At 37.7% G+C, this 14,532-nt stretch overlaps 1 protein-coding gene across 2 annotated transcripts in view; it reads left to right on the top strand.

Moving 5' to 3' along the window:
• Positions 1-14,532, top strand: part of LOC123559589 (uncharacterized) — an 89,650-nt gene that overhangs the window by 60,814 nt on the left and 14,304 nt on the right. For both annotated transcript variants that reach the window (XM_053552553.1, XM_053552554.1), the window contains exon 3: positions 944-1,088. In XM_053552553.1, the coding sequence (XP_053408528.1) occupies positions 944-1,088 (145 nt within the window). The remainder of the gene's footprint in view (positions 1-943; positions 1,089-14,532) is intronic.

The following is a 14,532-nucleotide window of genomic DNA, read 5'->3' on the forward strand; positions in this document are numbered from 1 at the left end:
ATAGCCAGTAATTACCGGCAATTAAGTGTCAACTCGTGTCAGTTATGTTGTTCACAGTTTGATCTTAGTTAAAAATAATACTCGATCCTTAATTAGTATCATAATTTTTGTGATTTATTAATATTTTTTCATCAAAATACTTTAAATTTATATGAAATTAATTTTGTTTAATAGAAAAATAAACCATTAGATCTTTTACGGAACGTAACGGCAATCTTAGATTTTAGCGGTGTCAGTTAGCGCGGAGAGTAGTTTCCCTTTACCAAAATGGCGAACATTCGTAACAAAACTTGTTTTGAAGTTGGAAAATCGTCTATACCTGTGTATAATGAGTACCCACGATTCGGGGATGGTCCCGGTGGTAAAAAACTGCGCATTTTACATGGGTATCTGCGCAAAGGAAGCTTCAGTGCAAAGGAGTTTCGTGACCGATTTTGCGGGTCCAGTGGACGCAGAGGCACTACAAAATACGAGTCCAAAGCAGTCAAAGCGCATCAAGGACGCAGAAAACCTGCGTCTGAGAAAACTCTGCATTTCCTGACCTCAGCTTGACCTTGACCTTGAACTTGACCTCGTTTTGGACTTAGGTTGCTTTGTATCGACAAGGATGCCACCGGGGGCATCAAGCGTTTATTGAATGCAGCTTCTTGTTTTTTCATGGGAAACAATTATATTTCAGTTTTGGAATACATGGTAAGACTGACATCAGGTTGGAGAATTTAAACAAAATTAACAGACTTGTTCAAAATTAGCCTGATTAGTGAGTCTGGCAGCGTTTAATGTCTTTGAAACTTGTATGTATACGGTTTAATCGGCCAAAAATCCAGCATGCATTCCAACATTTTAATTGTTAAAGTTGAGATTGTTAAATGAAATTATTTGTTATATAGATTCTTTATATAATTTGTTAGGATCATAACTTCAATAAATTTGTAATTTTCAGGAGTGATATAGAAGGACAGAATATTAACCTTGGCTCAAGATCGACCCCAATCAACATTCAGAGTCCATCAGTCTCTATGGCAACTGTTCCCATGTCAACAGATGTTAGATTGTTGCCAGTAGATACTCGACCGTTACAGAGTCAGGTAAGAAAACAGATGCATCTCCATGTCTGTGTTGTTATCCCTTTACCACACAAAACAGAAGCCAATATAACCGCCTTTACATAACACTGATAAAGGATAATCAATAATAGGTATATGGCTGATAAGCCTGACAGTCTTATCTGAACAGAGGTGTTGGCATTTATATTGTGATTGCACACACTTATGTTACAAATATGATTATTTTAGTATTTATGTCTCCCTCCACACAGTGGTGTGGGAGACATATTGATTTACTCCAGAGGAAGCCATCCAGCTGGCTTACGGAAGGTCGGTGGTTCTACCCAGGTGCCCGCTCGTGATGAAATTATGTACGGAGGGGCACCTGGGGTCTTCCTCCACCATTAAAGCTGGAAAGTCGCCATATGACCTAAAATTGTGTCGGTGCAACATTAAACCCAACAAAATAAATAAATGATTTACTCCAGTCTGTCTGTCTGTCTCACAAAGCTTGTCCGCACTTTTAAGTTGAACATTTCTCATCCGATCTTCACCAGACTTCAACAAACTTCAACAAAATGTGTCTGCCAATAAGTGCTTGGCCAGGTTCGATAAATAGCCAAATCGGCCTAGGCACTTTGGAATTATGGCCCTTGAATTACCAAAAACACTCAGATTTCTTGCACAGTTTTGCCCCCAAAATGGCGCCTATACTACTAGTAGTATAGGCGTCCTTTTGGTGTCAAGAAGGCGCATGCACATGTGGATTAAGTAAACAATATAAAGATTGACTTACTATTTAGATGATTAGGCAGTTGTGGGAGACATGCGCTTTTCTCAAAAGCATCTCTAGTTTTTCTGTAAGTTTGACATTATTTTTATGTCTCCCCCAGGAGACATATTGTTTTTGCCCTGTCCGTCCATCCGTCCGTACGTCACACTTCATTTCCGAGCAATAACTGGAGAACCATTTGACCTAGAACCTTCAAACTTCATAGGGTTGTAGGGCTGCTGGAGTAGACGACCCCTATTGTTTTTAGAGTTACTCCATCAAAGGTCAAGGTCACAGGGGCCCGAACATTGAAAACCATTTCTGATCAATAACTAGAGAACCACTTGACCCAGAATGTTGAAACTTCATAGGATGATTGGTCATGAAGAGTAGATGACCCCTATTGATTTTGGGGTCACTCTGTCAAAGGTCAAGGTCACAGGGGCCTGAACATGGAAAACCATTTCCGATCAATAACTAGAGAACCACTTGACCCAGAATGTTGAAGCTTCATAGGATGATTGTACATGCAAAGTAGATGACCCCTATCGATTTTGGGGTCACTCCATTAAAGGTCAAGGTTACAGGGGCCCGAACATTGAAAACCATTTCTGGTTAGTAACTTGAGAACCACTTGACCCAGAATGTTGAAACTTCATAGGATGATTGGTCATGAAGAGTAGATGACCCCTATTGATTTTGGGGTCACTCTGTCAAAGGTCAAGGTCACAGGGGCCTGAACATGGAAAACCATTTCTGATCAATAACTAGAGAACCACTTGACCCAGAATGTTGAAACTTCATAGGATGATTGTACATGCAGAGTAGATGACCCCTATCGATTTTGGGGTCACTCCATTAAAGGTCAAGGTCACAGGGGCCCGAACATTGAAAACCATTTCTGGTTAGTAACTTGAGAACCAATCTGACTAAAGTACTTGATCTTCTAAACGAAGATCTGAGAACGACCCATTCACATTCGTCTTCTGTATATTTTGGATTTCCATTATTGCTATTTTTATGTTATCCAATCAGGCGACTTGTTCCAATTTCAAAGAGTAAGAAAAATATGCAGTTATTCCAGGACTCGAACCCGGGACCCCTCGCTTACAAAGCAAGTGGCCTACCGACTGAGCTAACCGGCTATCTGATAAATTACGACATAAGAATTGTAAATATCAAAAGTCAATGCTAGAGGTAGATTTGCAAAATGTTGTAAGCTAGGCTCTGATTGGCTAGTGAAAGGGCCGTCAGAACGAGGCAATGAATAGGTCGTTTTCAGATCCTATGCGTAGCGTAATAGGAGATGTACTTTAGTCAGATTGCTTGAGAACCACTTGACCCAGAATGTTGAAACTTCATAGGATGATTGGTCATGAAGAGTAGATGACCCCTATTGATTTTGGGGTCACTCTGTCAAAGGTCAAGGTCACAGGGGCCTGAACATGGAAAACCATTTCCGATCAATAACTAGAGAACCACTTGACCCAGAATGTTGAAACTTCATAGGATGATTGTACATGCAAAGTAGATGACCCCTATCGATTTTGGGGTCACTCCATTAAAGGTCAAGGTCACAGGGGCCTGAACATTGAAAACCATTTCCGGTCAGTAACTTGAGAACCACTTGACCCAGAATGTTGAAACTTCATAGGATGATTGGTTATGAAGAGTAGATGACCCCTAACGATTTTGGGGTCACTCTGTCAAAGGTCAAGGTCACAGGGGCCTGAACATGGAAAACCATTTCCGATCAATAACTAGAGAACCACTTGACCCAGAATGTTGAAACTTCATAGGATGATTGTACATGCAAAGTAGATGACCCCTATCGATTTTTGGGTCACTCCATTAAAGGAAAGGTCACAGGGGCCTGAACATTGAAAACCATTTCCGGTCAGTAACTTGAGAACCACTTGACCCAGAATGTTGAAACTTAATAGGATGATTGGTCATGCAGAGTAGATGACCCCTTACGATTTTGGGGTCACTCTGTGAAAGGTCAAGGTCACAGGGGCCTGAACATTGAAAACCATTTCCGGTCAGTAACTAGAGAACCATTTGACCCAGAATCATGAAATTTCATAGGATGATTGGTCATACAGAGTAGATGACCCCTAATGATTTTAGGGTCACTCTGTTAAAGGTCAAGGCCACAGGGGCCTGAACATGGAAAACCATTTCTAATCAATAACTTGAGAACCTCTCGACCCAGAATGTTGAAACTTCATAGGATGATTGTTCATGCAGAGTAAATGACCCCTATTGTTTTTGGGGTCACTCCGTTAAAGGTCAAGGTCACAGGGGCCTGAACATTGATAACCAGTTCCGATCAATAACTTGAGAACCACTCAACCCAGAATGTTGAAATTTCATAGGATGATTGAACATGCAGAGTAGATGACCCCTATTGATTTTGGGGTCAGTCTATTAAAGGTCAAGGCCACAGTGGCCTGTTCATGTAAAAACATTTTTTGGAAATAACTTGAGAACCACTTGACCTACAATGTTGAAACTTAATAGGATGATTGGACTTGCAGAGTAGATGACCCCTATTTATTTTGAGATCACTTGATCAAAGGTCAAGGTCACAGAAGCCTGAACAGTGACTCGAGAACCACTAGGCCAAGAGTGTTGAAATTTAGGGGGATGATTGGACATGCCAAGTAGATGATCCCTATTGCAACCAACCATCAGTGTCTCTTTGACTTTTGCTCCTGACCCCTATTGACTTCTTGCCTATAGGACTTTGCATTGGGGGAGACATGCGCTTTTTTACAAAAGCATTTTCTAGTTGTCAATGTAAAGATTTTAGTAAATTAAATTCTTTTTCCAGTGATACAAAATTCATTATAGTTTCTCTCTGTGTTTTGAAGATATAACTTGCTAAAGTAAGTGAAATATATTTTAGGCATAAATTTCTGTTTTGGATTGGTTTCAAATTGAAGTTCATATAGTTTGAATTTGGGAGTTCAATTTATATACTCGTCTGCCGAATAGGAAAATCAGCATGTTCTAGTCTTATTTACATAAAAAACGACTATCATACTGAATAACACTACTTAAATCGTGGACCATTCCATTATTCAAAGTACAAAAACATCGCTGACCTCGAAACCGAAGAGTACTAAGTCTTGGGCTAAAGATTAAAATATTTTTAGATAATATTACATAATTTTTTGCTGATCAATCGTCGGCAAATCACGGATGACTTCCGCTGCAATTAACTCTAGGGGTGTCATAAAATATTTGGAAGCCACAGTCCTTCTGTTTTGATTACATAAGGCCATAAATTCCAAGCCATCGTATACACAAATTGTGGTTTAGGGGAAATCCGCAGAAATCACACGCGACCTTCATGACCGTACATATTTAAATATATTTAGGTGTTTAATGGTTGTTTTTTTTGTTTTTTTTTAATGAAACCAGGAAAGTCCTGTGCACTGGCGCCTGGTCCCAAGTTTTACATAGACTTATATAGGTAAAAATCTTCTTGTCTGAAACCAAAAGACCTAGGCCTTTGATATTTGGTGTGTAGCAGTGCCTTTTGGTTCCCTAAAATGGCCCTGCCCTAGGGGTCCCAAATTTAACAAACACTTATATAGGAATAAGGTCAGTAATTCGGTCGAAAATGTGCTTCCGTGGTGTCGAAAGAAGTCTATAATAAATAGATCCTAATTTTCCCATTTTTTGCGCAAATTTGTGTAGAACGAGTGCTTTAATCACCATTTTTCACTACTAGAATACATTCTGCATGAAATGAGACGGTTTTCATGTTCATACACCCCACATGGCAAGTTTTGCAGATCGAAACCAAAAGTAGGTGTTTATTGCGTGGACGAGAGCAAATATGCGCCAGTTTTAGGGTAGCAGACCACAACTGACTGGCATTTCACTAGGAACTACATAACTCCATATTTTCTTTTCATTTTTTCGTTAATTTGTGATAGAACTTTCATGAAAAATAGGTGTAGGAAAAAGTGATGTTCTCTAAAGATACGTAAAGACGACCTGAAGTTGTCGTTTTTTTATATGAAACAAAGGATTTGAATTACTGACCTTTAACCTATAAGAGCTGAAATAAGACTTTCTCGAAACACATCGCAATTAGTCTTAATAGTCATAGATAGGTTGTATATGATATAAAAGGGTGTTTCCAATGCAAAATAATAGTGAAATTTGAAAATTTTTGAATTTTGACCATATTTTGAGTAGATGCGCCTATTCAGCAGCGATTTCTGGGATTAAAAAGCCAATATTTTGTCTCCGGAATGTCAGAAAATGCACAAAATGCATCCTTCTGGGTCTTATTCATGACAGAATGAATGATATTTCAGAATCCAAGTGAAAAATAATGCAAACGAGTGAAACTTTTACCAAAATATACAATAAAAGGACCATAGGGTCAAAATTTAGCCCAGTAAATTGGTAGTGTGTGACTTCTATTAAATGTCTATATTTCTCTAAAATCTCGAAATTTCACAATGAAGCTTGGCAATATGTTTGGCATTACATCTTTCTTGAAAATAGAGATGAAAATTTTGTGATATTTGATAAGAAACATTTCTTATAGGAATAAGGTCAGTAATTTGGTCGAAAATGTGCTTCCGTGGTGTAGTCGAAAGAAGTCCATAATAAATAGATCCTAATTTTCCCATTTTTTGCGCAAATTCGTGTAGAACGAGTGCTTCAATCACCATTTTACACTACTAGAATACATTCTGCATGAAATTAGATGGTTTTCATGTTCATACACCCCACATGGCAAGTTTTGCAGATCGAAACCGGAAGTAGGTGTTTATTGCGCGGACGAGAGCAAATATGCGCCATTTTTAGGGTAGCAGACCACAACTGACTGGCATTTCACTAGGAACTACATAACCCCCTATTTTCTTTTCATTTTTTCGTTAATTTGTGATAGGACTTTCATGAAAAATAGGTGTAGGAAAAAGTGATGTTCTCTAAAGATACGTAAAGACGACCTGAAGTTGTCATTTTTTATATGAAACAAAGAAGGATTTGAGTTACTGACCTTTAACCTATAGGGAAAAAATAAAAATCTTCTTTTCTGAAAGTTCAAGGCCTAGGCCTTTGATATTTGGTGTGTAGCATTGCCTAGTGGATATCTAACAAGATTGTTCAAATTATGCCCTTGAGGTGAAAAGAGACCCTTGGGGGTCACTTGTTGTATGAGTTATATAGGAATAAATACTTAAAAAATTATCAGATCATATTTCCTAGACTGTTTAAGTATAATTACCTGATGACCCCAAGCGATTAGGAGTCACTTGACTGTGACCTTGACCTACTGACCAACCTTTTAGCTCACCTGTCACGAAGTGACAAGGTGAGCTATTGTGACTGCTTGATGTCCGTCGTGCTTTGTCAGTCGTGCGTCGTCCATCAACAATTTCTGAAAAAGTCTTCTTCTTGAAAACCACTGAGCAGAATTACACCAAACTTCACAGGAATGATCCTTCAGTGGCCCCCTTTCAAAATGTTCAAAGAATTGAATTCCATGCAGAACTCTGGTTGCCATGGCAACCGAGAGGAAAAACTTAAAAAATCTTCTTGTCCAAAACCACAAGGCCTAGGGCTTTGGAGTGTCACGTTTGACCTCACCACGTTCACCAGACTGAGTCTTAAAAACAATGTTATTTCTCTTAAGAAAAGATTCTAACCATCCATTGCTTGCCTTAAAGTCAACAAACCCTAAATCCTGAGCAAAAGTCCTTGCTTTTTCCTGGATCAGAGGTCCTGACACCGGGAATAACCTTGCAGTGGCATCCAAAAACCAACGGTACACTAGATTGTTTATATCACTGTACTCAGAGTCTCTCTTCAGCCGCTTCAGAGATAAATTCCCATTTGATTCGTACTCCTTCATGATTTCTCTTTTACGCTTTAAAACATTCTGAACCTGCGTACGTCCAACACCGATCTCAGCAGCCACAACACGTGAACTTTTTCCAGACTCGAGTAATTTTATACATTTAACACGGTCCTCAAGAGTAAGGCACTTGCGATCCCGTTTAGAAGTCATTTTTGTATTACAACATGAATTCAAACAATTAAATCTGATGTTATCATTGACAGAAACTTTTGATAAGTGACAGCATGTTGAAATTTCACTTTCTATTTATTATTACAACAATACGTGCAAGTTTCCTTTTAATGAAGCGCCTTTGATTTACTTTAATTGCCGACAAACTTCTCATCACCTTTTGGATTACAGAAACAACGATTTACAGTTAATTTGCAAACATATTACATCAAAACACATTTACACATTTGCCGACCTAATTATAGATAATTTATGGCACAATGACATGTGTTGCATAGACGTAAAATCTTTTCTGATTGGTTAACGATATAAGACGAAAACACTTCGTCAATCTCCGCTGAACATGAGGTCAAAGGTTACCTAATTTTAGTGCATTTTCGACATATTGGAATTTCCAGCTGACTGAGAGTTTTGCAAATGACCGTTTAAAGGGGTAAATTTTTACATTTGGTATGAAATTACCTGGCCGCTGGCCGCGTTGGCCAGGTGACCGTTCAATCAAGGGCAAATAAAGAATGATTTTCGTCGGGGGGAATTGAACTGGCCGTTAAAGTAAAGTGACCGCTTATTCAAGGTGACCGTAAGGCCAGTTTGGACTGTATATAAGAAAAATACTTAAAAAATCATCTGATCCTATTTCCAAGACTGTTTAATTATAATTACCTGATGACCCCAAGTAATGTGATGTCACTTGACTGTGACCTTGACCTACTGACCTACTTTCTTGTTTTTCAAAAAAATAGCCTTGAAATTTTGATGACATACACAATTCTGCACATAAATCGTAAAACTGAATTTCATTGACCATGAATATGACCTACTGACTTTCTTAATATTTCATCATCATTTTGACATTTGAAGCATGTAGCTCATATTACTCAGGTGAGCGATCCAGGGTCATCATGACCCTCTTGTTGGTTAAGTTTTTAGCTCGACTGTTCAAAGAATAGTCTAGCTATTCTACTCAACCTGGTGTTGGCGTCAGCATCACACCTTGGTTAAGTTTTTGCATGTAAGTACATACAGCTGTCATTTAAAGGCATATAGCTTTGAAAGTTATTTTTAGCTCACCTGTCACAAAGTGACAAGGTGAGCTTTTGTGATCGCGCGGTGTCCGTCGTCCGTCCGTCAGTCCGTAAACTTTTGCTTGTGACCACTCTAGAGGTCACATTTTTCATGGGATCTTTATGAAAGTTGGTCAGAATGTTCATCTTGATGATATCTAGGTCAAGTTCGAAACTGGGTCACGTGCCATCAAAAACTAGGTCAGTATGTCTAAAAATAGAAAAACCTTGTGACCTCTCTAGAGGCCTTATATTTCACAAGATCTTCATGAAAATTGGTCAGAATGTTCACCTTGATGATATCTAGGTCAAGTTCGAAACTGGGTCACATGCGGTCAAAAACTAGGTCAGTAGGTCTAAAAATAGAAAAAACTTGTGACCTCTCTAAAGGCGATATATTTCACAACATCTTCATGAAAATTGGTCAGAACGTTCACCTTGATGATATCTAGGTCAAGTTTGAAACTGGGTCACGTGCCATCAAAAACTAGGTCAGTAGGTCAAATAATAGAAAATCCTTGTGACCTCTCTAAAGGCCATATTTTTCATGGGATCTGTATGAAAGTTGGTCAGAATGTTCATCTTGATGATGTCTAGGTCAAGTTTGAAACTGGGTCACGTGCGGTCAAAAACTAGGTCAGTAGGTATAAAAATAGAAAAACCTTGTGACCTCTCTAGAGGCCATATATTTCATGGGATCTTCATGAAAATTGGTCAGAATGTTCACCTTGATGATATCTAGGTCAAGTTTGAAAGTGGGTCATGTGCCTTCAAAAACTAGGTCAGTAGGTCAAATAATAGAAAAACCTTGTGATGTCTCTAGAGGCCATACTTTTTATGGAATCTGTATGAAAGTTGGTCTCTATGTTCATCTTGATGATATCTAGGTCAAGTTTGAAAATGGGTCACGTGCCTTCTAAAACTAGGTCAGTAGGTCAAATAATAGAAAAACCTTGTGACCTCTCTAAAGGCCATATTTTCCATGGGATCTGTATGAAAATTGGTCTGAATGTTCATCTTGATGATATCTAGGTCAAGTTCGAAATAGGGTCATGTGCGGTTAAAAACTAGGTCAGTAGGTCTAAAAATAGAAAAACCTTGTGACCTCTCTAGAGGCCATACTTGTGAATGGATCTCCATAAAAATTGGTCAGAATGTTCACCTTGATGATATCTAGGTCAAATTTTAAACTGGGTCATGTGCCTTAAAAAACTAGGTCAGTAGGTCAAATAATAAAAAAACGTTGTGACCTCTCTAGAGGCCATACTTTTCATGGGATCTGTATGAAAGTTGGTCAGAATGTTCATCTTGATGATATCTAGGTCAAGTTTGAAACTGGGTCAACTGAGGTCAAAAACTAGGTCAGTAGGTCTAAAATTATTAAAATCTTTTGACCTCTCTAGAGGCCATATCTTTCAATGGATCTTCATGAAAATTGATCTGAATGTTCACCTTGATTATATCTAGGTCAGTTTCGAAACTGGGTCAGGTGCGGTCAAAAACTAGGCCAGTAGGTATAAAAATAGAAACACCTTGTGACCTCTCTAGAGGCCATATTTTTCATGAGATCTTCATGAAAATTAGTGAGAATGTTCACCTTGATGATATCTAGGTAAAGTTCAAAACAGGGTCACGTACCTTCGAAAACTAGGTCAATAGGTCAAATAATAGAAAAACCTTGTGACCTATTTTCAATGGATCTTCATGAAAATTGGTCAGAATTTTTATCTTGATAATATCTAGGTCAAGTTCAAAACTGGGTCACATGAGCTCAAAAACTAGGTCACTATGTCAAATAATAGAAAAAACGACGTCATACTCAAAACTGGGTCATGTGGGAAGAGGTGAGCGATTCAGGACCATCATGGTCCTCTTGTTTCCTTTTCTAGGTCAATTACCAACCTCACTGGGTCAAGTTCCATAACTCTGACTTGTATTTTGAGCAAATTATTCCCCCTTTTGGACTTAGAAAATTCTGGTTAAAGTTTTACATGCAAGTTACTGTCTCCAAAACTAATGCAGATATTGAATTGAAACTTCACATGTGTCTTCGGGGTTGATAGCAGCAAGTCCCATAACTCTGATATGCATTTTGGTCAAATTATGCCCCCTTTTGGACTTAGAAAATTCTGGTTAAAGTTTTGCGTGTAAGTACATACAGCTATTACTAAAAGGCATATAGATTTGAAACTTATTTATTCTTTTTTTAGATCAATTACCAAACTCACTTGGTCAAGTCCCATAGCTCTGACTTGTATTTTGAGCAAATTATTCCCCCTTTTGGACTTAGAAAATTCTGGTTAAAGTTTTACATGCAAGTTACTATCTCCAAAACTAATGCAGATATTTAATTGAAACTTCACGTGTCTTTGGGGTTATAAAACTAGATGATAGCAGCAAGTACCATAACTCTGACCTTCATTTTGGCCAAATTATGCCCCCTTTTGGACTTAGAAAATCCTGGTTAAAGTTTTGCGTGCAAGTACATACAGCTATTACTAAAGGGCGTATAGATTTGAAACTTATTTTTTCTTTTTCTAGATCAATTACCAACCTCACTGGGTCAAGTCCCATAACTCTGACATGTATTTTGGGCAAATTATGTCCCCTTTTGGACTTAGAAAATTCTGGTTAAAGTTTTACATGCAAGTTACTGTCTCCAAAACTAATGCAGATATTGAATTGAAACTTCACATGTGCCTTCGGGGTTATAAAACTAGTCAATAGCATCAAGTCCCATAACTCTGATATGCATTTTGGTCAAATTATGTCCCCTTTTGAACTTAAAACTCTTGATATTTAACCTTTTTGGCCATACCAAATTGATTAATAGTTCTTCGGAAAATTTTCAAAAAAAAATGGAGCGGGCGAGCGAAATTTTTATTTTATTTTTTTTTTCTCAATTTTGATTTTTTCAGAGGCGGGTAGATTTTACATGGAGCGAGCGGGCTTTTTTTATTTTTTTTCCCAGCTTGGACCCTTGAGGAGGCGGTTATGATTATACATGAAGTTAACATTTCTTTAGAAATAACACAGAAATCAAACATTTACAGTGTGGGTAACACAGTATATAGCTTTTCTATTATGTTTTAAAGACTACATGAATGATTTTGCAAATAAATTCTTGCCAAACCTCACTGAATCACTTTGGTTTTTTTTAGTTATAATTTCTAAGGGATGAGTGTCTTATCTTTAATTTTGATTTTTCTACATTAATCTGAAGGCCTGCCTATTTAAGACAAAACAGGTACATGTGTGGAATAACATTTCTTCTGAAGCACAGTTAGATGGCTTTGGCACATGAACAAATTTGTGCCCCTAGTGGAACTCCAACCCATAGAGGTGAAGGGAAGTAATAAACCACTTGACCAGTGAGACCAAACAGAGTTGGTCATACAGATGCTTCGACATTGCTCGAATCCCTTTGGAATAATTTCTTAACAGATCAGGCTAGCTTTTGTTTTTGTGGTGGAGATTCATTTCAGGCAAAAATGATAACAAGACTGACAAAGAATGATCCCAATATGGCCACCCTTAAAGTGTTGTTTGTTTTGCTTTGACTGAACTAGAAATTTAGAGTTGGGGAGGTCTGTTTTTTCCAGTTTTTTTTTCGTTGTATCAATTCACAGCCAAGTAATAGACAAACAGGCAAAATTGGGGTTACAAAAGGACATATTTTATATCTACACTACTTATTTGAAAAGCTAAACAATTTTTAAATTGACTAAATGCGTTTCGATAGAATATCTGACTGCTGTACTAAAGAAGTTACGTTCAAAAAGATTTGGCCTAGACAATGTGATAGGTCGGTCCGGATCTGTGAACAAACATTTTTTTAAGATAGTAGTCGGCCTCAGCTTTGGGCTCTAGATATACCATACTGAACTAAATAACTGATAACAAATGGTTTGAAAACTATATCTGAACAATATTTCCAAATATTTTTTTAACTGCATCCCCGTGCACGTCTTACAAGTCGTGATTCGTTCCTTTCACTGTATTGAACAAAAGTAGAACGTGCCTACTTCATTACCTACCGACACATCGAAGGCCATGTGTGGCACTAGCACAGACACTCCAGATTTAAAACAAATGATGAACAACACCATAATTCCTGACTTTTTGAGTTTTGGTCATCAGTAACATGTATTACGGATGCATGGAATCCGATCAATATCACTTTGACGCATTAAAACAGCGATAAAACCTGCTTTGCCGTTATTATTCCGGACCGCGTAATCGGGAAAAAAATTTTTTTTCGGAGATTTTTATGTACGTGCGGGCGGGTGATTTTTATTTTTTTTTCTCGGGAATGAAATTATTGATGCGGTAGTTCCGACGAACGACATATCAATTTGGTATGGCCTTTGGGTAATAATTTCCTGCTTCTGGGACAATATTTCGAATATTCGAGCTTGGCTGTCTTACGGACAGCTCTTGTTGTATGTAAGCTGGTATCTCAGTATCCACTAATGAGAATGGACACTTGTTCACAGTCATGATCTGACATACACTGTGCAGGTCCCATAACTTTACTTTCCAATTTCTTCAAAATTATTCCCCTTTTTCGAATTAGCAGTTTTTGGTTAAGTTTTTGTATTTAAGCAGGTATCTCAGTATCCAGTAATGGAAAAGGATTGAAACTTCACACACTTATTCACTGTCATGATATGACATGCAGTGCTAAGGTTCAATAACTCTACTTTGCATTTTTACAAAATTATGCCCCTTTTTCAACTTAGCAGTTTTTGGTTAAATTCTTATATGTAAGCTGGTATCTCAGTACCCCCCAATGGGAATGGACAAGGAAGCTTGTTTCTATCTGAACCTTGTTTTGCGGTAGATAGAAAATGGGAATGGATTGAAACTTCACACACTTATTCACTGTGATAAACAGACTTACATTGCACAGGTTCCATAACTCTATCTTTTACAAAATTTTGCCCCTTTTTTGACTTTTTTGATTAAGGTTTTGTATGTAAGCTGGTATCTCAGTACTCACTAATGGGAATAGATTGAAACATCACACACTTCTTCACTGTCATGATCTGACATGCACTAAGCAGGTCCTATAACTCTACTTTGTTTTTTGTTTTTTTTCAAAATTATACCTCTTTTTCCACATAGAATGGATTGAAACTTCACACACTTGTATACTGTCATGATCTAAAATGCACTGTACAGGTCTCATAACTCTACTTTGCATTTTTTTCCAAATTATGTCCCTTGATTTATCAGTTTCTGGTTAAGTTTTTGTATATGTAAGCTGGTATCTCAGTACTCACTGATGGGAATGGATTGAAACTTCACACACTTTTTCACTGTCATGGTATGACATGCAGTGCAAAGGTTCAATAACTCTACTTTTCATTTTACAAAATTATGCCCCTTTTTCATTCAACTTAGCAGTTTTTGGTTAAATTCTTTTATGTGAGGTGGTATCTCAGTACCTACTTATGGGAATGGATTGAAACTTCACACACTTGTCCACTGTCATGAGCTGATAAGCACTGTGCAGGTTCCATAACCCTGTTTTGCATTTTTACAAAATTATGCCCCTTTTTCGACTTTTGTATTCATTCAGTT

Source organism: Mercenaria mercenaria, chromosome 10, assembly GCF_021730395.1.
Source record: "Mercenaria mercenaria strain notata chromosome 10, MADL_Memer_1, whole genome shotgun sequence".
Taxonomy (NCBI): domain Eukaryota; kingdom Metazoa; phylum Mollusca; class Bivalvia; order Venerida; family Veneridae; genus Mercenaria; species Mercenaria mercenaria.